The 27785-nt window shown below is 36.3% G+C and overlaps 1 protein-coding gene across 4 annotated transcripts; it reads left to right on the forward strand.

Annotated features, from left to right (window-relative positions):
- Nucleotides 1–2899: 2899 nt before the first annotated feature.
- Nucleotides 2900–27393, forward strand: LOC128219645 (uncharacterized). 4 transcript variants are annotated; one of them, XR_008258608.1, is made up of 6 exons: nucleotides 2900–2945; nucleotides 6021–6207; nucleotides 6610–6774; nucleotides 7425–8492; nucleotides 9268–9321; nucleotides 10253–11127. XR_008258608.1 is itself a non-coding variant. In XM_052927542.1 (6 exons), exons 2-6 carry the CDS (start codon nucleotides 6043–6045, stop codon nucleotides 27339–27341), a joined length of 540 nt encoding a protein of 179 aa, XP_052783502.1. In that variant the 5' UTR covers nucleotides 4686–4741; nucleotides 6021–6042; the 3' UTR covers nucleotides 27342–27393. The 4 variants fall into 4 exon arrangements, 2 of the variants coding, with proteins under 2 accessions (XP_052783502.1, XP_052783503.1); XR_008258607.1 differs by having other exon boundaries at nucleotides 8346–8492; XM_052927542.1 differs by lacking the exons at nucleotides 2900–2945; nucleotides 9268–9321; nucleotides 10253–11127 and adding exons at nucleotides 4686–4741; nucleotides 25896–25941; nucleotides 27254–27393 and having other exon boundaries at nucleotides 7570–7645.
- Nucleotides 27394–27785: the final 392 nt, after the last annotated feature.

The raw sequence follows: 27785 nt of genomic DNA on the forward strand, positions 1-27785 counted from the left end.
GCGGGGATTTTGACTTTCGGTCCAGTCAAGCCCGGGTAAAATCCCCGTTCTGCGGGGACGAACTGCTGGTAAAATCCCCGCCAAATGCCCCCGCACCCTTGGGACCCTAGGTAAGGAACATTCACCGCTATTTTTGGCGTGAAGACAAAACCACCGCATTCACCCGGCGCTGCGGGGCCACCTGCAAGGTAAAAACACGGCCATTTTCCCCGCTATCCCCGGTCTACTCCCGAACCTGTGGGGGCCGTGGTTACAATTGACTGGTGCATTATTTTCACCAATTGAGGACTACATAATTAGATATATCTTTGAACATGCCGAATTTGCAAATACTCATATGCTAACCGGCTAACATTTGTGGTAATTTATTTAAAAATATCCAAGGAAATACTGTCCTAATATGGTTATTGATGAACTGATTTCATGGACATTCGAAAACCGAACAAAAAAAATGCTTTTTTCATCTCATGAACTCAGTAATGATATTGAAACTTATGCGAGCGTGTGTTAGAATCTTTCATATCTGGAATACAATTGTATGTATAACCATTACTTACTGAAGTTTGTAACGTGAGGACTAAGTCTGCAATTCAACGTGGACTGTTAAAACTTTCTTGATTGAGTAACCCCAAATCCACATGCAAACAGTTGATGCCTTATACTTTCGGTTCAGATGGAGGGGTGCATGTCAAAAGATTGCGCCCCTAAGTTACGCCCCCTCCAACGTCAATTCCTGGATCCGCCCCTGACGATCTCATGATAGGACGCTTTCCCCACTTTCTGAATCAGAAAACACGAACCTTATTACCTCCAAATCCAATACTGAAAACCTATACTTAAAATCAAAGTAAAATCATGAAGTATTATTATTCAAATCTAAAAAAAGTAAAACTGAATATTCAAAACAACAATAACATCCTTCAATGATAACTTTAGATCAACAACAAAAACAAAAGCTACAGAAACTTAAAAAGAGTGGTTTTGTGGTATTTTCGGCAATCATAAAACACAGTCACTTTTCTTTTGATCACTTTTTCGATTTTTTTTCTGAGAATTAATCATATTTATTTAAAAAGTAAGAGCTTAAATGGCCAGTTTAGGCAAAGTGTATTTGATTTTGCAAGTAATATTTCCATTTGATTTGTGATATTCAAATATAATTTAATTGAAATTTCTGACCTTACGATATGTTGCCGTACGCTCCTTGAAAAGTTTACCCATAAATGCATACATGTAATCAGTGGAGTTTTATGGGTGCATTACCTTCCACTCAAGCAGTCGTGAGCTCGAGGGAAATTAGTAGCCTCTCAAAAAAAGACTATCAAACCTTGTTTTGTTGTGGAAATTTAAAGTTTTAAAAAAACGCCAAAGCATTGCGATTCACTTAGTACTGTTTCAATGTTCTTTGTGTGGAATCAACAAGAACAAATTACTGGTGTAAGAAAGGAAGCTTCCCCAGTAGTGTCCCGAACTTAGATTACAACGTGCTCTTAATTTGATTTACCTTTGATATGGGAACAGAAATACAAACATGTACTTTATTGCAACGCTGTATAAAATTTCTTTCTTGATTTCCTTCAAAAGAATGTGTTCCCCTTAAATTCGGACATGACCAGTCTAAACTTGATTCTTTCTTCCTCTTCTTCCTCTTCTTCCAATCCACTTATCTAATTTGTTTCTAATACCTTTGTGCCAATTCAAAAAAAAGGAGAATGTTACTGAAAATATCTTTTTCCTGCCTCAGATGCTTGCATTCATTAGCACATCAAACATATTGTTTTCTTTTACAACAGACGCAACTATTACAACCTTTGAACAACTTTGCATTGTATTTAATTTTGGTAAAATGTTGTCTACACGTTTGCTTCTATAAACTGAAAGATAAGGAGAGAGGTATAGATATTAGCTCTAAGCTATCTCCTCAATCCTTATTTATTATGTATGTAATGTACGTATTTGCTAAATGTACTTATATAGAATCAATACTGTATAAGCCAAAATAATGTTTTTCGTTCGCGCGCGCGGGGTTCGATTCAATAACGATCGTTAGACTTAAGATAGTAAGAATTCTCGTAACCTCGTTTTCGGTGTAAACTGCATTTCAATAAAACTATCAAAAGAACGTAAATCGCATGTATTCCGCTCTCTTAAGCCGCGTTATGCTTACGACTAAGGGCGTTTTTGTTGGTAATAAACTGGTTTCGGTTTTATATCGGGTTTTACGAACTGTGTATTTGTTGTAACAGTTTCAAATAAACGTTTTTTAACGAAAACCGGAACCGGTTTTTGAAACTATCGAAACCCCTACCGGAGGCGGTTTCATCGGTTCGTTCCATCCGAAAACTAGTTTACTTCGAAAACAACATGGCGGATAGTGATCAACTTCGTTTGTTGAAACTCAATCTTTGTTATAACAATGCCTAACAATGGGCAAATGAGCTAAATGAAAAGGGTTACATTAGTAATTGTGTAGCTCAGTAGCTACAGTAGCACAAAATATGTAGTCTGGCATTTTGGCGCCATCACGCATATGTATGTGGTATTGTCGTACAAGCGCATATAGAAATGTCGTTTTATCGCCCTTATTTTGTCAAGGTCAAGCATGATGATATATTTGCGAAAAACATCACAAAGTCAGATTAATTGTTATGCCGTGTTGTTGTGCACGTAAACACGCCAAAACGGGGAGAAATTTAATACAATACTGAGCAAAATGGTAAATGTGGTCAGGCCTAGCGAGGCAGCAATAACCTTGTATATCGGTTTTTAGTTGAGTTTTATTTCCTTTTCATTGAGTCCTTTTTATAAACATGGTCTTGAAACGAGATACAAAATAAACAAACACAAAAAACTAAGGTCAACCAATTAACTGGAAATTAGTTTTCTCTATTTAAGCAGCCGATTACAAGTTTGCTCAGTCTTGGAGCACTTAAGGAATAGAGAAGGTAGGTTGTTTTGCAGCATATAGGATAAATGTTTGTTTCAGTGAAAGATGGCAATATCTTTCCCAAATGAGCACTAAAAGCTGTATAACACGAATGAAGTATTTATTTGTGGAGTTAACGCTTAAATAGTTTATTATATTGAATTGCAAGGGACAATTAATTGAGACATCTCGGCAAAGTGCGCTAATATGTATACGAACATAACGCTTTTTCGGAAATAACGTTGTTGCAAAAGTAATACAGCTCTGTTCGCCGACGTTGACAATGAAATGGAAGTGAGAACGGGCTTAGATTTTAAAACAGTGGCAAATATCACGTTGTTGTTTTCACTGTTTGAAACTGTTAAATATCATTAATGATTTTAGCTGAAAAATCTTTATCAACCACAAGAAAGCATATACTAAATATCTTATTGCAATTACGGTATTATCATTGAAACTGAAGCATCGACGAGAAGTCTTTTCAGAATCGTTTTTTTTTTTTTTGCATTCAATGATTCTTTGTTGCATTTGGTTCTCATTTTAAAACAGCTTGTTAGATTGATCACTTTGAAAAAGTAATGTTGAATCTTCATCCGTTTGTGATTCTAAACTTTAAAGCAATATTTGAACAAGGATGTTTTATATGGTATTAATTCCGTGTATAAAGAATTGTACAATGACGGTAATCAGTGTGTGTATACCACGTGATAAATTGCGTCATAAATGCTACGTCGGAAGGCAATAATTTGCTTTGAATGATGACATTAAACAAAGATAACTTTCCTATTTATTCACCATTTTAAATGAAACATATCGCAGTCTGCACGACTTATGGAGCCCCGCCTTTAGACTTTTACCAGAGTTCGATTGTGAGTTTAGTTTCTTAAAACACTTCGACAAACCATTTCACAGTACGGCCGTCTGACGGAGCACTGTCAAAACATTATTTTGGAAACAGGTTTGTCGAAGTGTTTGATGAAACTAATCACCTTATCAAACTCCGGTAATAAAACGAGGACGTGGCTCTTTAAGCGACATAGACTGCCCATTGTTTCGTTTAAAATGGTGAACATCAATTTTAAACTGTTTGATAAGCATGTTTCACCGATCTATAGAATGTGTAAAACATTGCCAGAAAAAGCTGCGAGAAATACGTTCTTGCTTCTCAAAACACAACCTCAACAACACGAAGTTTGCAGACCGCAAGAAGCTAGCAAAGCTTAGGTTGATAATTATTTTTTTCGGCCATTTTAAGATCACATCTGTTTTATTGTTTATTGGACCTATCTCGGCCGAAAGCAATTTGAGCGAGCTGGTGAAATAAAAACAATACAATAAAAACAATTACAATAATTTGGATTGCTGTATGTAGTTATCTATTTGTTTTGTTTCGTGAAAAAATCATCATGTTTGTCGATTATATAATTTGTAGGATGTCGTATCTGTTTAATTAAGATTACCATCTTTTTTCGAAAAATTATGAGCCATATAATGCCGTCTATTGTTCCAAAGTAGAACTATAAATTCTTAATCTATATTAATTACGAAACGACTCCTGATAATAACGCAAAAATGGTACTGTTTTATTTTAAATATATGTAAAATGTAACACCTGAAATTGAATACTTATTAATAGGTATGATTTAATCTAAACAATTCCGGTCAGAATTTTTTAATACCGCATGTGTTTAAGAATGTAGTTAATTAGTTTATTTATGTCGCATCTGTGTATGTTTGAATTGAAACTCTTAAGTGTGTATTCAAATTTAAGCAATCATTTGCTGTTGCGATATTTTGATCGACTATGCAATAAAGGTAATTGTTATTGTTGTTGTTGTTGTTGTAAAAATCGTGCAAAATTCAACTTTATTATTCTTTTAAGTGTTATTTTAAGGAAATACTCCACGAAGTTGTATTTTTTTATAACTTGGTTGAGTAGTTAAATTACTTTACCTATTTATGTTTCAAGTTTTACTTTATTTTTCTTTGTTTCAAGTTGATGTATGCTTCGGTGTTTTGATAATTATTGATAAATGTTTGGAATATGTTTGAAGAATTAAATGATCATATAAACTACATCTAACGAAGTCCCATCATATATGGAGAAAATAAAAGATCTATCTATCTATCGATTTAAGTTTCAAGTTTTATTGGTTATCAGCATCTTGCCCTCACACATTTACAAATGAGGTTAAACTTATAAATAGCCAAACCACAAACGTATATACAATACTAATAATGTAATACACAATCACATTATGTTGAAATATCGAAGAATCACATTAATGAGCATCGTACTAATCTACAATACATCTTAACATATTATATAAAAAACGCTTTATCTCTTTCATAATAACAACTAAAAAAAGGAAAACAAGATTTGGAGCAGCTAATGTTTGGATTTCTCGCGGAATTTCATAGCATCTGAAATAAGTCTGGCAACATTGTTAGTAACATTTGAATTATTTAAATAACCTTTAAACTGGAGAGCAAGTTCTTAAACTTAAGTACTAAACTTGGCCAGTTGCAGTTTACAATGTTTCCTATGTAAATATCTGTATGTGTATGTAGAACAGCAAAGAAGAAAAAGATATGACGATTCAACACTATTCTGTGTTTATAAATTACATTTCCATTATTAGAAAATATATCATCCATTCATTTTTGTTCACACTGGTCTCTCAGTCGTTGCAAGAGGTTAGGTACATACTAACGACGAGCATAAAGCTATTTTGATGCAAACGCGAATTGTTAGTTCGTTTTAAATTTCTCGTACAATGTCCTGAAATTTTGACTACTGGATTTATCCCTGTAGTTTTCGTTGTATAAGGAAACAATCGTTGAAGTCAAAGTGACACATCGTTGCCTTGTTTTTTTACATACACATAACACGGAAATAAACTGTTTTGATCAGGAAAATTTCAAGAGAAAATTGATATAATGAAAAAATAAGGGATCTAGTATATATTGAATAACATCACACGGTAAATATACGACATCACTATTTCGATTGTGCGGATATTTTTGTAATTAATGTAGACAAGTTGACATAAGCGCATATTTCCTTTTAGTTCTTTATAATGTTTATTTTCAGAAATTGAGAAAGATCCAACACAATGCTTTTCAAATACACCCTGATATTAGTTATCTGCATAATCCTGATTGACCCATCTGATGCAAAGAAGGAGAAGAAGAAGTCTAAGAAGAAGGAGAAGACGAAGACGAAGACAAAGGAAAAGCGCAGCGTAACGGATGTCGAGCCGCCGAAACTAGGCTGTAAGGTAAACAAGATCACAAGAGACCTAAGTAACAACTTAATTTGCAAGTATTTATTGGAGACTTCCCTTTCAAGACTAATCACATGAAGGATACACTGACCACATTACTAGTGGTTAGAATGAACCTATTATTCATCAATGTTGTGGTTGGAATTTTCTTTATAATACTCAAGATCTTATAGATAGTTTACACATTTTCAAACTTTGGATAATGAACTACTTATCAACATGTTCACTACATTGAACGTTTGATATTTCCATTTTTACAAGTATGTCGTAATCTGTGCATACAGCAAGGACACTTATGTTTTAAACCTCAAAACAGCACGAACGCTATCACTAAAATCATTGAACCCTTTCATTGCTAAGAAACAAACCTTATAATAGGATTGGAATGCATTCCAGGCTCAGTTCTCAGTAGTGTGTCCAGTTGACATGACGGCGGCCGACGTAGCGATAGCGGGTGGAACTGCCCGCACGGGGGCTGTAGTGGCTGCATTTGCAGCTGCTGGAGTTGCTGTGCGAAAGAACGCGTGCAAAGTAGAGGAGAAAAACACTTGCAAACGTATTGTAAGTATTTTGGTATGGGCAAATGTTAAAGTTGCGTGATTACTAACGACGTTGGAATCAAATGGTACCTTCTGGAATTGTGACGGGATAGGCCACGTGAATAGTGTGGGGGTAGAGGTCTAGCAACAATATTTCAAGTAAATCGGTATGGGTAATGTAAAGGTTGTGTACAACTTTGTCTTGATAAGAATATGCGCTGGTTGCGAAGATGGAAGCTGCTGAAATTGTGGTCAGGTATGCCACTAAGTTTAAAAATGGAGCAAACACAGTGTACGTGAATCTTACGACACAGTAAAATATGTTCATTGTTAGTTGAAACTTTGGTTTTCAGCGTTGTTGCCGCAGGTGTTCAAAGCGGGAAACCGCTGGAGTGGGAGGGGTTTGTACTGGATGTGTTGGGGGAATTTTGTGGGAATTTAATGTAAGGTAAAGCGAAGTAACTGTGCTATTATAGATATGGTCTTATATAGGAGCATTCTCTAGTAAATCGTAGTAAGAGGTCTTGTTCTATGGGTATCGGCCCCTCACAAAAAATGTTTCGGACTCGATTCCGATTAAAGGATGTTTTAATAGGCCTCTTAGAAAGGACTCAATTACTTGTTTCCACTAAGTGAAGGGAATTGAGTGTGATTCATCTTTTAACTTTTCAGCTTTTTACCATGGTCACAAAAAAACTTGCGGCAAAAATGAAGAACCAAACAACTTTTCTTTTTTAAGGTCAACAATACTGGTTGAGAAGCAGTTTCCGACGGAAAGCAGTTTCCGACAAATCGCTTTTTCGCTTACTTTTTTTAGATCTTCATAAAGAAGGTACTGCAATTCAACTATATGGTAACTAGGCAATCAAAAGTTGAAATTCTTACCGAGACACGTAAGAAACTTTTATTATTATTTAATGTTTAATGTTTATTTTTCATTTTTTACACAAACTTGCACGTGGGGGATCGGCACGCGCATCGTATTGCGCATGCGTGTAAACCTAATTTGCATATCTATGAAAAGCTACAAGGTTTTCCTAAATTGACTTATACAATCGACGATCATTGTGTACATATTTGTGAACACTGATGTCATGCATGTTTCGCACCCATATTCACTTAAATGTATACAAACACAAGTTTCTATCAGAGATGAATCAAAATATCATTGTTATTCAGTGTCTGCCTAATTTTGAGTATGAATTGATTGTCGTAAATTTTAAGGTTTAAAATTTTCGTTAATGCTGAAAAATTAATGAATATTTCTCTTAATACAGTCTTATATTAAGTATATTAAATAAACGAATAATAAAAACACATAATAGGCACCTTAAATCTGCCCCGCACTCGATTTGTCGGAAACTGCTTCTCATCACAAACTAATCTGAACAGTGTAAGTTCCCTCTTTGCGCCCCTATTAGATACACTATATGTGACGTCACACATGTGAAAAATATATCGATAATAGCAGCTTGAGCTGTAGTTATCTAAAATGTGAACCAATTTTATAGGTATTTAAACACGTATAAATAAGTCAATAAAAATGTATAAAAACTGTCGGAAACTGCTTCTCAGCCAGTAATGAAAATTTAGTGCCGTTTCCTGACGATATAAGCGATTATGACGTCAACGGGGACAAACGCGTGAACTACGAAGAGTTTGTGTTCGCAGTTACGAGGACGGTCAACCTGGCCGAGCCAACGGAGCTGCGCAGACCTTTCACGTTTGCTGATGTCAATGGTGAGTGTTTTACACACATGCGATATTGGGTTTACTAATGACTTCACTGGAAATGAACCAAAACTATTCTAGAAAAAATACGAGAAATACTTTGTAATCCTTGTTTCACAAAACAAGACCATTGAACAGCATTGTCTCTTGGGGTTATCCAAGCTCTTTCTATTGTTTAATTATTGAATAGCTGTATAAACCGATCTTGCTGTTCAGGCAGAATCTTTCAGCATGAGAGGACAAGTATTTAATAACGACAACAAACAGTTCTCTGCAAAAATCAAAACTAGGGCCCTATTAAAGTCCTATCTTAAAATATTACAACTTAAGTTAAAAAAATTTTTTTATATATTTGTATTTTTGTAAACAAAAGATCTGTTTGTTTTGTTTTTGCACGATCCGTCTCTCTTTCGATGTCGTTAAAGCCATATCGTTGTAACTCTTAACAGGGATTAACAGGGATTTTGTTTGACTTTTCAGTTTATGGGCTTCTTCCTGTAGTTTTCAATGTAATATTGAAATGGAGATATGCATTTAAAACTAAAACAACAATACAAACTACAGACACAAGTCGACTAGTTAAAACATTAAACTTTCTTTAAGTGCGATGTAATTTTTGAAAAGTAAGTTATTAATATTCTCAAGAATGTCTGAAAAGATATCTTTCACTCTGTACTTTGTTTTATTGCATTTAAAAGCTCCCTACATTCTAACGTATGATCTTATTATCGACTTAATGGAGAAATCTCACAACTATAATTCTATTTCTCATTCCATTCTATAGGTGACGGTGAATTGGACACACAGGAGTTTATTACTGCCCCGTTCTTGTTTGCGCGTAAGTGTCACAGTTTTAAACATTTTCTACCGAATATGTTTGACGGGATTATTAAAGAGTTGCTTGTACTGTTCTAATTAACAATCATTTGTATTGTTTCAACAAGATTAAACATCATGATGGCTAAACAAAATTTTCAATTTATAATTTTTTTTTGTCATGCATTTTAACAATCAATGGCCGATTTTTCAGAATTTTGTTTAAGCTAACAACGTTGCTTATATCATCATTGTTTACTATCAAATCTTTACTGCTGTTGAAGTTAAATGGATACGATACAGTACATTTGTTCTCTGCAGTTTTTCTAACACGAGTTGAGGCAACTGTTTCAGGTGTACTTGTTTTGTAGGATTGAATGAAAACGCTAGCGTTGACCACGTTGTTTACCATTTACGTTTTGATTTCGATATTCATCAATATTTTTGAAACATTTTTCTTCTCTGTTATGTTTTTGTCTATTTTTTGTCCTTGTTATATGCAATGTATCCTTTTGACTATATTAATTATTTTCTGATTCATATCGTGTTTTGTAAAGAAACAGTTATTAACATGTTTACGACAATAAACAATTGTTAACTGTCTGTCTGTCCGTCCGTCCGTCCGTCCGTCCGTCCGTCCGTTTGTTTGTCTGTCTGTCTGTTAACTCTAACAAAGTTCTGAACAATCGACACAACGTTTGCGATCCAGAAATAGTTTCTATAAGTATCAAATTGTATTTGAGAACAATAACACTTACATATAACATATTACATAGAAGTAATTTATTTCTATTAGTGATATTCGTTGGTCTGAGGATTTTAAAACATACAGAAGTTTTGGCTATTTTTTTTTATTTAGAATCAATAAATTCAAGTACATTTGTTCATGGACAATGAACCATACTTTATAATAAAACGAGCTTTTAAACACGAACTATTTTTGTTACTTTCAGATGTCGAGCATTCAAAATCAACAAACACAATGAGCACCATCATCCGAGAATAGAGGAATTTAGCCGACTTGGCATAATATGTATATAATATATGTATAATATTTACGTTCAGAAATGTAATGTCTCCTAACAGTAATTGTATTTTCTAAAATAATCATGACTTTCTAATTGATCGATATGCAAGTGACGTTTTATGTATTGTTTATACGATTCACAGCCTAATGGTTAAGGCATTTTCGCTTGATTTAATCGAATATATGTATGCTACACCGGCAATTACTTTCAATTATTTACTTAAGCAATTTTTATCTTTGCATTTATTTAATAAAGAAAACAATGTATTCCTTGCAATATTTTAATGTCTATTGAATTTTGTAAATGTGTATTGTTCATACTATTTTTTGAAAACTTAATACTAAATCAACAAATGTGTTTGATAAGGATTTAAGAGTTTTACTTAAATTTCTTCCTTGTCCATAAATGGCTTTTTCTTACATCGATGAGAATTTAATATCATCTTCTTATTTATTCCTGATTATCATGCCATCTTTATCGCAATGTTTGTGTTGACCCACGTTGGCAACCGTTGTCCTCGAGATGGGTCATTGTTAGAGATTGGTATATAAACCCCTTCTTTAACTCGTACATATATAACAACACATATTACCATAATATTCTGGAATAGATGTCCACGATTTCGTCCCCTGGGTGGAGGCTTCATCGGGGGAAGCCGTGGTCGAAATAAAACTTATTTTGAAAAAATATTTAAGGGGTTTATTGACAACATATATTTTATGGAAACAAATTAAAAACTGTAAAACTAAATACTGTTTAAAATATTATTATTGCGTTATCTATCATGCCATCATGCTATAAACAACATGAAGACTAAACTCGACTTTTGTTTGATTATTACCTTTGAGGATAAACCCGGACTAGGAAAGTCTTTGTTTTTACATTATATACAGTGGATCTTTATTCAACTGATAATCCTTTATAACACACAGAGGGCTATTTTCATAACAACACAGGTAAATACATGTATTCAGTGTGTCGTCTGCAACATAACTCAGTCAATAAGGTCATTGAAATAGTACTAGCCTTCATCATCTACCTTTTGTAAACGTACATAAGCCAATGGTAAACAGCCGGTTAAGTTTACTTTCCGGTCAAAGTTATCAAAATGTGAAATGATTGGTCAATATTCATCAAAAATAACTACTTGCCGATCGAATCGTTTGAATGAGTCAACTAGCCAAAAGAAAACCTGGGAGGGGTGTGTAAGATTATTCATATTCATTGTAGGTACGCAGGTTGTAAAATGTTCCACCCTAAAAAAAGGATCGTAGAAGTAAATGGCCGATCATTGACCATGCTCAACACACCTTAGCATTTTTAATATGAACATTCGGTCGTTGATTATGAGCGCAATTAGCTTTTAACATGAATGTTAGAAAGCACACAACAAAATATAGTTGTCAATCAGTTTCATTTTATTTGGAAAAAAACAAGAAAAAAAAATAACAAAAACAATTCTTTCGCAAAATTAACACAACGGGAAAAGCATCCACTGATTTTGTTGCGGTAAACATTGAGAGCGATATAAATACCTAGAATAAATGATATCATATAAGCTATTTCTCTAACAATCTTAAGTCTCCTATAACAGGATAAACCTTAGCACACTATATCTGTTTTGGTACTAAGAGTTTAAAGCCGTAGCCTCATGCCTTTAGACAGGGCACTTGCCAAGGGGCCATTTTAATAAAGATCGTAGTCGATTTTAGTCGTAAATTGAAATTATCTTAGTGTCATAGTTTCATTATTAGTACGATTGATATTAATTATAACTCTCTGATTAAACTTTGTATGACCAATCGTCAGCTTACGATTAAAGTCCGCGAAAATGAACGGTTCCTTCAGCTCCATCGGATCTTCCAACCCCACTGTCCTCACGACGGTGAATACAAACTCCTCAGCTCCATTGGATCTGCCAACCCCACTGTCCACATGACGGTGAATACAAACTCCTCAGCTCCATTGGATCTGCCAACCCCACTGTCCTCATGACGGTGAATACAAACTCCTCAGCTCCATCGGATCTGCCAACCCCACTGTCCTCATGACGGTGAATACAACTCCTCAGCTCCATCGGATCTGCCAACCCCACTGTCCTCATGACGGTGAATACAAACTCCTCAGCTCCATTGGATCTGCCAACCCCACTGTCCTCATGACGGTGAATACAAACTCCTCAGCTCCATTGGATCTGCCAACCCCACTGTCCTCATGACGGTGAATACAAACTCCTCAGCTCCATTAGATCTGCCAACCCCACTGTCCACATGACGGTGAATACAAACTCCTCAGCTCCATAGGATCTGCCAACCCCACTGTCCTCACGGCGGTCAATACAAACTCCTCAGCTCCATTGGATCTGCCAACACCACTGTCCTCATGACGGTGAATACAAACTCCTCAGCTCCATTGGATCTGCCAATGTCAGTACAAACTCCTCTGCTCCAATCGGATCTGCCAACCCCACTGTCCTCATGGCGGTCAATACAAACTCCTCAGCTCCATCGGATCTGCCAACCCCACTGTCTTCATGACGGTGAATACAGAATACAAACTCCTCAGCTCCATTGGATCTGCCAATGTCAATACAAACTCCTCAGCTCCATTGGATCTGCCAATGTCAATACAAACTCCTCAGCTCCATTGGATCTGCCAATGTCAATACAAACTCCTCAGCTCAATTAGATCTGCCAATTCACTGCCCTCATGACGGTGAATACAAACTCCTCAGCTCCATCGGATCTGTCAACCCCACTGTCCTCATGACGATGATTACAAACTCCTCAGCTCCATCGGATCTGCCAACCCCACTGACCTCATGACGGCCAATACAAACTCCTCAGCTCCATTGGATCTGCCAACGTCAATACATACTCATCAGCTCCATTGGATCAGCCAACCCCACTGTCCTCATGACGGTGAATACAAACTCCTCAGCTCAATTGGATCTGCAAACTCCACTGTCCTCATGACGGTGAGTACAAACTCCTCAGCTCCATTGGATCTGCCAACCCCACTGTCCTCATGACGGTGAATGCAAACTCCTCAGCTCTATTGAATCTGCAAACTCCACTGTCCTCATGACGGTGAGTACAAACTCTTCAGCTCCATCGGATCTGCCAACCCCACTGTCCTCATGACGGTGAATCTAAACTCCTCAGCTCCATCGGATCTGCCAACCCCACTGTTCTCATGACGGTGAATACAAACCCCTCAGCTCCATTGGATCTGTCAACGTCAATACAAACTTCTCAGCTCCATCGGATCAGCCAACTCCACTGTCCTCATGACGTTGAATACAAACTCCTCAGCTTCATCGGATCTGCCAACCCCACTGTCCTCATGGCAGTGAATAAAAACTCCTCAGCTCCATCGGATCTGCTAACCCCACTGTCCTCAAGACGGTGAATACAAACTCCTCAGCTCCATTGGATCTGCCAACCCCACTGTCCTCATGACGGTGAATACAAACTCCTCAGCTCCATTGGATCAGCCAACCCCACTGTCCTCATGACGGTGAATACAAACTCCTCAGCTCCATCGGATATGCCAATGTCAATACAAACTCCTCAGCTCCAATCGGATCTGCCAACCCCACTGTCCTCATGACGGTGATTACAAATTCCTCAGCTCCATTGGATCTGCCAACCCCACTGTCCTCATGACGGTAAATACAAACTCCTCAGCTCCATTGGATCTGCCAATGTCAATACAAACTCCTCAGCTCCATTGGATCTGCCAATGTCAATACAAACTCCTCAGCTCCATTGGATCTGCCAATGTCAATACAAACTCCTCAGCTCAATTAGATCTGCCAACCCACTGCCCTCATGACGGTGAATACAAACTCCTCAGCTCCATCGGATCTGCCAACCCCACTGTCCTCATGACGATGATTACAAACTCCTCAGCTCCATCGGATCTGCCAACCCCACTGACCTCATGACGGCCAATACAAACTCCTCAGCTCCATTGGATCTGCCAACGTCAATACATACTCATCAGCTCCATTGGATCAGCCAACCCCACTGTCCTCATGACGGTGAATACAAACTCCTCAGCTCAATTAAATCTGCAAACTCCACTGTCCTCATGACGGTGAGTACAAACTCCTCAGCTCCATCGGATCTGCCAACCCCATTGTCCTCATGACGGTGAATGCAAACCCCTCAGCTCTATTGGATCTTCAAACTCCACTGTCCTCATGACGGTGAGTACAAACTCTTCAGCTCCATCGGATCTGCCAACCCCACTGTCCTCATGACGGTGAATCTAAACTCCTCAGCTCCATCGGATCTGCCAACCCCACTGTTCTCATGACGGTGAATACAAACTCCTCAGCTCCATTGGATCTGTCAACGTCAATACAAACTTCTCAGCTCCATCGGATCAGCCAACTCCACTGTCCTCATGACGTTGAATACAACTCCTCAGCTCCATCGGATCTGCCAACCCCACTGTCCTCATGACAGTGAATAAAAACTCCTCAGCTCCATCGGATCTGCTAACCCCACTGTCCTCAAGACGGTGAATACAAACTCCTCAGCTCCATTGGATCTGCCAACCCCACTGTCCTCATGACGGTGAATACAAACTCCTCAGCTCCATTGGATCAGCCAACCCCACTGTCCTCATGACGGTGAATACAGACTCCTCAGCTCCATCGGATCTGCCAATGTCAATACAAACTCCTCAGCTCCAATCGGATCTGCCAACCCCACTGTCCTTATGACGGTGATTACAAACTCCTCAGCTCCATTGGATCTGCCAACGTCAATACATACTCCTCAGCTCCATTGGATCTGCCAACCCCACTGTCCTCATGACGGTAAATACAAACTCCTCAGCTCCATTGGATCTGCCAACGTCAATACATACTCCTCAGCTCCATTGGATCTGCCAACCCCACTGTCCTCATGACGGTGAATACCATTTCCTCATATTCGACACGCTTGACATCATTCATATTGTAGTCCCTATATAATGCCTTCCTACGTAACATTTATTACGCGATTTATCACGTGGTATACACACACTGCTTAAGTCGTCTGATAACGCCAGTAATTCCTAGCCGTTTTAAACCTTCGAGAGAGGAAGACACATTTAATATTATGGCCAGAAAATAACTATTACCCCTACTTGACGCTCTAATGACAAATCCCAATTCAATTCACGCGTAGAAACGGTTCGTTTTGACAAGGGCAGTGCCGACGATGGCGTTCTTACGAGACGACCATTCTTTTTTCATCATACTTTAAGGACAGTGTTTTCATTTTATGTACACATTCACACACTTTTAAAATCACAGCTATAATTTCGAAAACAATATGCATATACGTGCAAAAATGTGAAACACAAGGTACAAAGTCGCATTGCTAGATAATTGAGTTATTTATATGCAACCAAGTGTGAATCCTGACCTTGCAATATATTGTCATGTAGCTATGGTCCCAATTTCTAGAAATATCGTAAAGCTGCACTCTCACAGATGGAACGTTTTGACAACTTTTTGTTTTTTGTTTTGGAACGGGCCAATTTTTGCAAAAACCCATAGAAACCATTTCTACAAGACTGCTGACAAAAACTTAGATCGCAGATTATTATATTTAAGTTCAAAAAGTGATGTTTTATGCATTTTTCTTAAACCGTTAGTAACGCTTTAAGCCATAAAACATCAGTTTTCAAACGGAAATATAAAAATCTACGATATGAGTTTTGTCAGCAATCTTATATCATTAGTTTGCAGACATTTACGCCAAAAATTGCTCTTTTCAAGATGTACGTGAAGTTAGCGGCCTAGCGGCCTAGCGGCCTAGCGGCGTGAAGTTAGCGGCCTAGCGGCCTAGCGGCGTGAAGTTAGCGGCCTGGCGGCCTAGCGGCGTGAAGTTGGCGGCCTAGCGGCCTGGCGGCCTAATTATTTTTTCTATTTCCAAGCAATTGTTAATGCGTTTTTTTAAAACAATGATAAATCAAGGTTTTTTATTCATATAGTTACATTGCGGCCTTAAATTGTTATATATTCAGAATATTTTTCTTTACCTTTTATTCTAAAACAATTTTAAATTAACTGTTTTATGCACAAATTATCACTCTGAAGCGTTTTTCAAACTTTTTTCAAAAAAGTCGATCAAGCACTTCAGCGACCTAGCGGCATAGAAGCCTGAAAATAGCGGCCTAGCGGCCTAGCGGCCTAAATTGAATCCTATTTCAAAGCATGTATACATGCATTTTCTTCTAAAACAATAACATTTTAACTGTTTTTATGCACAAATTAGCACATTGAAGCGATTATCAACAGTTTTTTTCCAAAAACGTCGATAAAGCAGTCAGCTATTTCAAAGCATTAAACATGCCTGTTCTTCTTAATCAATGATATATTAACTGTTTATATGCACAAATTATCACTCTGAAGCGTTTTTCAACTTTTTTTCAAAAAAGTCAATCGAGCACTTCAGCGGACTAGCGGCCTAGCGGCGTGAAGTTAGCGGCCTGGCGGCCTAGCGGCCTAGCGGCCTAAAATGGTATCCTATTTCAAAGCATGTATACATGCATTTTCTTCTAAAACAATGACATATTAACTGTTTTTATGCACAAATTAACACTTTGAAGCTATTAGCGATTATCAATAAAAAAAAAATTAAAAGCGTCGATAAAGCAGTCAGCTATTTCAAAGCATTAAACATGCCTGATCTTCTAAAACAATGATATATTTACTGTTTTATGCACAAATTATCACTCTAAAGCTTTTTTTTTATTTTTTTTCAAAAAAGTTGATCGAGCACTTCAGCGGCCTAGCGGCCTAGCGGCCTAGCGGCGTGAAGTTAGCGGCCTGGCGGCCTAGCGGCCTAGCGGCCTAAAATGGTTTCCTATTTCAAAGCATGTATACATGCATTTTCTTCTAAAACAATGACATATTAACTGCTTGAATGCACAAATTAACACTTTGAAGCTATTAGCGATAATCAACATCTTTTTTTTCCAAAAAAGTCGATTAAGCAGTCAGCTATTTCAAAGCATTAAACATGCCTGATCTTCTTAATCAATGATATATTTACTGTTTATATGCACAAATTATCACTCTGAAGCGTTTTTCAACTTTTTTTCAAAAAAGTCGATCGAGCACTTCAGCGGCCTAGCGGCCTGGCGGCCTAGCGGCCTAGCGGCGTGAAGTTAGCGGCCTGGCGGCCTAGCGGCCTAGCGGCCTAAAATGGTTTCCTATTTCAAAGCATGTATACATGCATTTTCTTCTAAAACAATGACATATTAACTGTTTGAATGCACAAATTAACACTTTGAAGCTATTAGCGATAATCAACATATTTTTTTTCTTCAAAAAAGTCGATTAAGCAGTCAGCATACATGCCTATCCTTCTCAAAAACATGTTGATAATCGCCTCAGAGTGATAGTCTGTGCATAAAAACAGTTAACATATCATTTTTTTAGAAGAAAATGCATGTAGTCATGCTTTGAAATAAGATAGCATTTTAGGCCGCCAGGCCGCTAGGCCGCTAACTTCACGCCGCTAGGCCGCTAGGCCGCTGAAGTGCTTGATCGACTTTTTTTGAAAAAAAAGTTGAAAAACGCTTCAGAGTTATAATTTGTGCATATAAACAGTAAATATATCATTGTTTTAGAAGATCAGGCATGTTTAATGCTTTGAAATAGCTGACTGCTTTATCGAGTCCTTGAACGTATTCTTTTATGAAAAGGGCGCTCAACAAATCTGGTCTAATAATATAATCGACGCTTTAAAAAAAAAAAATGTTGATAATCGCTAATTGCTTCAAAGTGTTAAGTTGTGCATAAAAACAGTTAATATGTCATTGTTTTAGAAGAAAATGCATGTATACATGCTTTGAAATAGGATACCATTTTAGGCCGCTAGGCCGCCAGGCCGCTAACTTCACGCCGCTAGGCCGCCAGGCCACTAGGCCGCTGAAGTGCTCGATCGACTTTTTTGAAAAAAAGTTGAAAAACGCTTCAGAGTGATAATTTGTGCATATAAACAGTAAATATATCATTGATTAAGAAGATCAGGCATGTTTAATGCTTTGAAATAGCTGACTGCTTAATCGACTTTTTTGAAAAAAAAAAGATGTTGATTATCGCTAATAGCTTCGAAGTGTTAATTTGTGCATTCAAACAGTTAATATGTCATTGTTTTAGAAGAAAATGCATGTATACATGCTTTGAAATAGGAAACTATTTTAGGCCGCTAGGCCGCTAGGCCGCCAGGCCGCTAACTTCACGCCGCTAGGCCGCTAGGCCGCTGAAGTGCTCGATCAACTTTTTTGAAAAAAAATAAAAACGCTTTAGAGTGATAATTTGTGCATGAAACAGTAAATATATCATTGTTTTAGAAGATCAGGCATGTTGAATGCTTTGAAATAGCTGACTGCTTTATCGACGCTTTTAAAAAAAAAATATTGATAATCGCTAATAGCTTCAAAGTGTTAATTTGTGCATAAAAACAGTTAATATGTCATTGTTTTAGAAGAAAATGCATGTATACATGCTTTGAAATAGGATACCATTTTAGGCCGCTAGGCCGCTAGGCCGCCAGGCCGCTAACTTCACGCCGCTAGGTCGCTAACTTCACGCCGCTAGGCCGCTAGGCCGCTAGGCCGCTGAAGTGCTCGATCGACTTTTTTGAAAAAAAGTTGAAAAACGCTTCAGAGTGATAATTTGTGCATATAAACAGTTAATATATCATTGATTAAGAAGAACAGGCATGTTTAATGCTTTGAAATAGCTGACTGCTTTATCGACGTTTTTGGAAAAAAACTGTTGATAATCGCTTCAATGTGCTAATTTGTGCATAAAAACAGTTAAAATGTTATTGTTTTAGAAGAAAATGCATGTATACATGCTTTGAAATAGGATTCAATTTAGGCCGCTAGGCCGCTAGGCCGCTAGGCCGCTAATTTCAGGCTTCTATGCCGCTAAGTCGCTGAAGTGCTTGATCGACTTTTTTGAATAAAGTTTGAAAAACGCTTCAGAGTGATAATTTGTGCATAAAACAGTTAATTTAAAATTGTTTTAGAATAAAAGGTAAAGAAAAATATTCTGAATATATAACAATTTTAGGCCGCTATGTAACTATATGAATAAAAAACCTTGATTTATCATTGTTTTAAAAAAAACGCATTAACAATTGCTTGGAAATAGAAAAAATAATTAGGCCGCCAGGCCGCTAGGCCGCCAACTTCACGCCGCTAGGCCGCTAGGCCGCCAGGCCGCTAACTTCACGCCGCTAGGCCGCTAGGCCGCTAACTTCACGCCGCTAGGCCGCTAGGCCGCTAACTTCACGCCGCTAGGCCGCTAGGCCGCTAGGCCGCTAACTTCACGTACATCTTTTATGGACAAAAAAATTAAAAAAGTTGTAAAAATGGTAAATCTGTGAGAGTGCAGCTTTAAAACAAGTATATTTATCTTATTTCATTGAGACAATTTGTTTTTACTTTAACTTGATTTTACAAATTAAAAAATAATTTATTGTGCTTAATTAACATCAAGATAATTTCCATTAAAACTGTCAAAACTCTTTATAGTGAGAATATTACACAAACTATCCAAAATCTAAAATAGTTATCTTAATCCTGTTACTAGGGACTTATTTATAAGAGAAAGAAAATTTGAGATATTGGGGCCTCAGTTGAAACTTATTATTTGAAACATGGTTATGACAAATAGGTATTCGGAAATCCTCGACCATTTTCCATCGAAAACGACCTCGGATGTATGCCGGTACATCAGTTGAAGAAGTTCGTAAATTTAATTATGATACTATTAATAAATTGTAGTGTTTTAACCTGTAATTTGCTTGCATCTTTACTCTTCTGAATGCGGCATGTTGTATTAAAAGCTGTAGGTTTAAGGTTACCGACGGGCCCAGGGCGGGCTAAGCTAAACAGGATCTGAAACATAAACATGTGATACAAAAAACAAACAAAGTGCACGATATTGTGCGTTTTTTGTTTAATTTTACTGATAGCAAAACCGCGGACAATGAAGGTGGGCAGTTGATTAATTGCGACGAAAGACCTGAATTGGCCTTACAATTGTTTTAAATGTCATATTTCTTTATGATGATTACAAATGTGTCGGTGCGTAATTTTTGCATCATTAATTAAATGCATAAATGAAAGCGAATACACAAAAAAACTATTCATTTTGAAATACTTAACGTAGGAGTATTTGAAAATTATGCAATATTTGTGGCTTTCAACATCTCAGCGCTTTTGATATATTACCGCTATTATAGGCTTTGCAAATGCAGACTTAAAATATGCACGCTTACTTCGAAATAAGATGTACCACAATTAATACAATTGTTTTATTTTACCAAAAAAAAAAAGAATTTATAAATATCGAAGAAAATGGTGTTCATGAAGGATACCGTGTTTAATTTGAAAGAAAGGTGCAGAAAACACGGTATTTCTACCTTATGAGATAATAGTTGATCACTGTAAATCTTTTAGGACCCACCAGTCATTTAATATTTGTGCGTTTTCAGCTATTAAATTCAAGGTTACAATCTTGTTATTAGTAATTAATATTTTCCATAAATGCATTATTTCGTAAGACGTTAAGGTTTATTTATAAAAAAATATTTTTGCAAGAACACGTGACATAAAAATAAAGCGAAATCCAGCCATTATTTGCACCAATTAAGGACTATATCATTATATATCTCTGAAAATGCCGAGTTTGCAAAGCGGCAAACGTTTGTGGTACTTTTAATTCATTTAAAAATGTCCAAGGAAATGTTGTCCTAATGTGGTAATTGATAAACTGATTTCATGAACATTCAAAAACCGAACCAAAAAATTGAAACTTATGCAAGTGTGTGTTAGAATCTTTCGTATCTGGAATACGATTATAACCATGACTTATGTAACACTAAAACTATGGTCTCTAATGATTTTATATCATTAAATTTAAGCTGGTCAGCAGTGTAGTAAAACTGTGACACTTTTTACTTCAGCATTTCTCAAAAGTAGGGTGATGTAAAGAAAAAAACATCTTACATAAATTTACACAAAGGAATGACCTAAAGTTTACCCTGTCTGGCCGGTATAGACGTCTAGCTCCCGGACGAGCTGTCTCCACACCCAAACACGGCAATAGTATATCAGAAGCGCCCACTCTGGACCGGGCGCGCTTCATGATTTAGCAACACCAAATTCGCCACGGTTTTGCGGGCTCTAGGCCTTGGAGAACAATGATTGAAATACTTCATTTTGTTTCTATTGGATTTGAAACTTTAAGAAAACGTTTTATATAAAGCTATAAGACAGTTAAATTATTGCCTTAAATTTTTTAACACTAAGTTTATTTGAAACTGGACATCATTGAATTATTTTACTAAAATACCACTATACGATCATCGATGCTAGATGAATCGGTATATATGTTCACCTTGATAAATGTATATAAACATACGAACTTAAATTAGTGTGTTGTTTTCATTTCAAGCATACTAAAAATAAGGACACATACACGCAAGGTGCTACACTTGCTGAAGTTTATGTTGTGAGTAGAGTACTTCGAGGACTAAGTCTGCAATTCAACGCGTATACTTAGATGATAACCTTAACTTACAGCAATTAAATAGCGTAGATATTTAACACGCTTAATCGACAATACTTGTATTTTGATAGTTAATTAAACGTCATAATTTGGTTCCCCGCCTGCAGAAGACATTAAAGAACATGTCATTCTTAATTATTAAGATTGTACCTGCTATGTTGTAATTTTTACTTTATGAAATACATATCGGGTGCTCTATGAATTAGCGGTGAATGAACAAAATGTCTATATAACAGCTACCACACACAGGCTTCACAAATAGAGAAGATCAAATATCGTTTTAATCTCTTTTTTACCTTGCTTGTGTGTTTTTAAAACTAGGTTAATTTGCTGAGATTTAATGAAAACACCGCACAGGTTTTATGTCGGCAACGATTTTGGTTAAACTTTGTTCATATTAATAAATTTCTTTATATTTTATGAACAAACAACACTGTTATAGCAACTGACATATACTCATTTAAATAGAAGTCTAAATAATTCAATGTACAATTTCTTTTCGGCGCATTTTCGGGCTCATCTTTAATTTTTTCTTTACAATAAATCTTTAATTTATTGATGTTTTATCTCTGTAATAAATATTTTGTTCACATTGCACATATTCCTTTCTGTCTGACACTACAAAACGTGAGCGAGACTATATAAAAGGACTATAAAACTAGACTTCTGATCCCACACGGTTTGCATGACCTGTTGTTACGTTTTCCGGCACATCTTTAATTTTTTCTTTACAATAATGCTTTAATTTATTGATGTTTTATCTCTGTAATAAACATTTTGTTCACATTGCACATATTCATTTCTATGTCTGACACTACAAAACTTGAGCGAGTCCCTTTAAAAGAACTCTAAAACTAGAACTCTGAACTCACACGGTTTGCATGACTTGTTGTTGCGTTAAATGAAGCTCAGTCGGTAGCAAACAAATACATTGCCAAAAACAAAACAAACCTGTTTACCTAGATTGCAACTTATTGTGTCGGACTCTGAAATGCAATTTTTCTAATCTGTATGTCATGGAACGCAGAATCGTTGAAGAAACGTTGCAGATCCGTGTTAAAGACATATGCGGTTCGTGAACTGAAGCCGATACGATTACCGGCTGAGTTAGAATGCTACGCGGATTTCGATATGTCGCAGTCAACCGCATTTAAATTTTTCATTACTGCAGTTGTTTACGAAAGACATACATCGGGGATTCAGAATGCAATTTTACACGTACACCAATATTACGTGCATTTCCAGCCATTGAAATTGCCTATTATTCTTAGAAAACACACGCTTTATTGTTAAGATTTGAAGTTTTACAACTAAAAATACATAACGTCATTATTTTGTTCCCTACCTGCTGAAAATAGGTAACGACTTACGACAACATACAAACATCCTAATGGCTAAAAGGGTTTGTTCGCTTCGCTCGCTCCCCCGTTCTTAATTATAAAGATTTGACCTAATATGATCTTACTATTACATAGACGATCTCGTGATAGGACGCTTTCACCACTTTCTGAATCAGAAAACACGAACCTTATTACCTCCAAATTCATTACTGAAAACCTTTACTAAGAAATACCCGTAATGAACTACTTTTCTACTGTCGTCACACAATTGCCTCCCTTGAAGACCGTCGTTTGCAGCACAATGGAATCATAGCCATATGGTATTATTTGAAATCCAAATAAATCATTTCTCTTTTCAAATAGCACCAAAAACTGTTTTCACTCTCTATTCATGAAACAATGCAACAATCTCCTCAGATCTACATGTATTTAGAACGAATTCACTTCTAATTGACATCCAACATATTATGATTCACTGCGCGCATATCTATGACACCCACAAACTTTCTATTCGCGAATCGTTTTACCCTGCAAAAAAGAGATCCCGTGAAAATACATTTTAACTTGATTTTGTTAAGCTGAGGTCGGAAAAATGGCATCTACCATGGCCGCTCCTCTAAGATAGGCTCATCTCTACACTCGCACCGGATGTTCTGCGAAAACTTTGTTAACCTTGTTTCCGCATAACACCCTAGGCTCGGGTTTGGATTAACATATCTTACACGAAATGCCATGCAAGATACTAATTATCATCTTTCGAGGATAGTTCATTTTTATTGTAGTCAATTTCTTTGTCAGGGGCTCTAACTACTTCCTGATTTCTTCTGGGTAAAGATATTTTGACCCTTTCCGAAGCAGGGGATCTAATTGCATTGTGGGCTGTTTTATGATTAACCTTTTGGGATGGCGATTTTGTTAATGAATGTAAGCGTTTCCTGGCTGTTGACTTTCTTTTACTTTGAAACGTACCTGGGACGGTTTTGGCTGAGATGTATTTTGCCTTCCATTTGAAGATTTACTTCATCCATTTAATTTATCCATCTTTTGTCATATTGATGTAAATTCATACCATGAAATAAATATCATTTGGAATAATAGATTTGGGTTGTATACATTCCCGTCACAATTGAGAGAGCAATTCAAACTATAAAAAAAGAATAAAATAAGCATGTTATGATAAGTTTGTAAAGCATACCTATTAAAAATAGTTAGCTTTATTTATGTGAGAAGAAGTTTACGTTAACAACAGCATATACATATATAACATTCACGTTTACAACAGCATGTCTTAAAATTTCAATATTTATTGAAAAACCTAAAAGACATTATGCGAACAATTCGTTTTTTGAAAGTATTATGAGCAAAACTAACTTTTAAACGCATGTTTGATTTCTTAACTATTAATAATGACTAAGAAATGTGTAAAAAACAAAGAATCACGGCGAACACAGCGTTGTACTGTTCTACAAAATTCCGTCGAGTTGAAATTTTGGCCAAGGATTGCATCGTTAAAATACAGGCAAATCCAAAATATTTATAGGTGAAAAAGCAGAAAATAGGATAGTCTTTTATCGGATAAGGAATATTCATATCTTTTCTCCCCAAAAAGTAATTTAGGAATTATTGTCACTTTCTTGCTTGTTTTCATCGGTTTTGAACCGCGTAGACCCATGTAAGAACCCCGTTGAAGTCACGTGATTCCTCACCCTGATATTTCTTTCACCGACTGGTGCCGTCAAATTGCCGCTGTTAACGAGTGAAAGTGACCTGAACAAGTGACCTGTTGATGAGAATTTCATAATACACGGTAGTTTCTATTTCAATAGACGTTAAACAATAGGAAACGCATGTGAACTCAAACGGCTGTGTAAATGTTTATATTTTCCAAACCCGTGGTAATGTTAAGTCATAAATGTTGATCTTTTCCAAACCTGTTGTAATGTCAATGTTAAAAAAGGTATTTCATGTTTAAATACAAACTTGGAAACGAGTAAAGTGAGGAAGAGGACCATGCAAAGGTAAAATGTAATGAAAGTACGGCCTTTCTTTAGGATTTCGTAAAGGACCACATTATTCCTATTGAATGTTCGCGTTTTTTATCAGATTTGATCTTGTGATTGTGTTCCTACTTGGCCAAGTTGCGAACTCAACGAATATTTTCAATCAGGGAACATTCTTACTAAATTTTAATAAAAGAAGGATTAAGTAGTAGTCGTTATGAACTTTGCAAAGATAGCGGAAAATTACTCCACGTCAACCCCAAAATTCAGTCTTTACGGATGGTTAAGGATAAGGTAGGATCTTTAGAATAGGCGCAGAGTACCCGAATTTTAATTCAAGATACTACGGTGATTTTTGTTTTTCTTAGGTTTGCTGAGTTTTAGCCTTAAACTCGATACAGATTGTATTTATTTTCGTACTTTATCCGAACAAGTCTGTAATCCGAGTATTTCAGCGCAATAAGCAGGTATATAGGTAAATTTCAAGTGATATGTCGGTGTTTAACAGATGTTATGGACATATTTCAATGCGAGTATATTGTCTGAACAAAATATTTATGAGTACACTGTCCGAACGATTTCATGTTTACAACATTTTCATTAATACTTATATAATATTATGTCATTGGTAGATTGTTGCACCACTACAAGTGTGTCCATCGTTAAATCGATTTTGAGGTAAGATTATGTAAGTTTGCGTTATATTAGCCGTTAATTATGATGTTTTTATAGTAAATGCCTTTACCTTTCTAAACAAATTTATATGTGCAACAAGAACGAGGAACATTTTTTCTGATATTACATGTACTGGGTGAGTACCTAAATTGGAACACTTTCGGCAATATTTGTAAAATAGTTTTAGTTAGACTTGCACCACAACTACAAAATTTTCCATCAGCATACTAGGATTCAAGACCAATTGGTTGATCTAAATGGCATTTTTCAAGATACTATCAATCTGCATGAAAAGTGCTTTTTTAACCACACAATCAAGGACTGCCATTTTCATCCTCTGAGTACCTAAATATGGAACAGTTTTAATTTGTTAATTATTTTATGTATTCTTTTAAAATTATTGCTCCATTTTTTGTTTAAGTAAATTAATACTTTATGTTATTTCCAGCTTGTCCTTTTTTGTCATTTTTGTCAGTAAAACTTGATGGTTTCAGTAAAATACAGGCTGTTCCAATATGCTGTAATTGTGGCAAGCATGAGGTCTTGCCCCCGCATGCCATGTTTTGATATTTGAACATGTAAAACTTTAAATGATCGCAGTATTTGAAATACTTACCGGAGAATCCTGTACCTTGGAACTTGTATCTGAAGCAAGCGTCTTTATTGATTAAAATCGTAAATAAACTGACCTCGATCGGAAAAACACTTTTATAACTGGTGTTCCATATTAAGGTACTGTTCCGATTTAGGTACTTGCTCAGTACAATGTGTTGTATATGTGCTATACTATACACACAATAAGAATTTAGTACAAAACATTCTCTATATTCGATATTTACTTGGGACATCTATGCCAAATACTAATTCTAGTTTGTTTCTATATTACAACTGTATTCAAATGTAATTTAACTGATACGATGTTTAATTAGAAATAGGCCCACCCTCTATGATAAGCAAACTCATTTATGTTGCCATTTAATGATTCTACCTTGCGAGAGTAAGTCCATGCCATCTATTAAAATGATATGCAATTTAGTTCGTCTGTTTATGGCAGAACAGTATGGCTAACTTTGTCTGCTTAAAAACAGGTAATGAATTTCAACTAAACTTTGGTACACATGTTGCAAGAAACGATATAAACAAATGCAACAACAACATCATAAACAACAACAACAACAACAACAACAACAACATGTTTTTACTTAAATAATGTTTGATATGTGTCCCCTTTTAGGCTTTGAAACAGCAAACGAGGAATGGTGTTCGCTATTGTTAAAACAAAACAGTATGTACAATGCATTACACTTTATTTCAGAATGCACCGGAAGAAGTCAACACTCGCTTCAGGCCACATCAAACCTGGGACTGAGCGAAATGCCACAGTGAAGATCAGACATATTTAAGAAGCTTAGCCGATCTTGATACCTTACAATTAGATTTTGACACTGTTTTTTATAGTAACTTATTGCCTCTTCTATTTGAAATATGCACCGGAAGAAGTCAACACTCGCTTCAGACCACACCAAACCTGGGACTTGGCGAAATGCCACTGAAAGATGCTTGCAAACAAATTTAAACCTTAAAACAAAAAGGAACATTCTGTTTTCTCCAGCAAAATGTCACACTATTGTTTGTATTCAAGAGATGACACCAGTACTAACTCCTTTGATATCACCCTTACATTCCCCGCTCTGTAAGGTATCTCCATCCAAACATCGTTCCAAGAAAAGCAGTGCTTTTGGAATACCTGTCAGTGGCATTTCAACAGAAGATCAGATAGATTTAAGAAGCTTACCCGATTTTGATACCTTACAATTAGATTTTGACACCGTTTTTGATTGTGATGT

The sequence above is a fragment of the Mya arenaria genome, chromosome 15 (assembly GCF_026914265.1).
Source record: "Mya arenaria isolate MELC-2E11 chromosome 15, ASM2691426v1".
Taxonomy (NCBI): Eukaryota; Metazoa; Mollusca; class Bivalvia; order Myida; family Myidae; genus Mya; species Mya arenaria.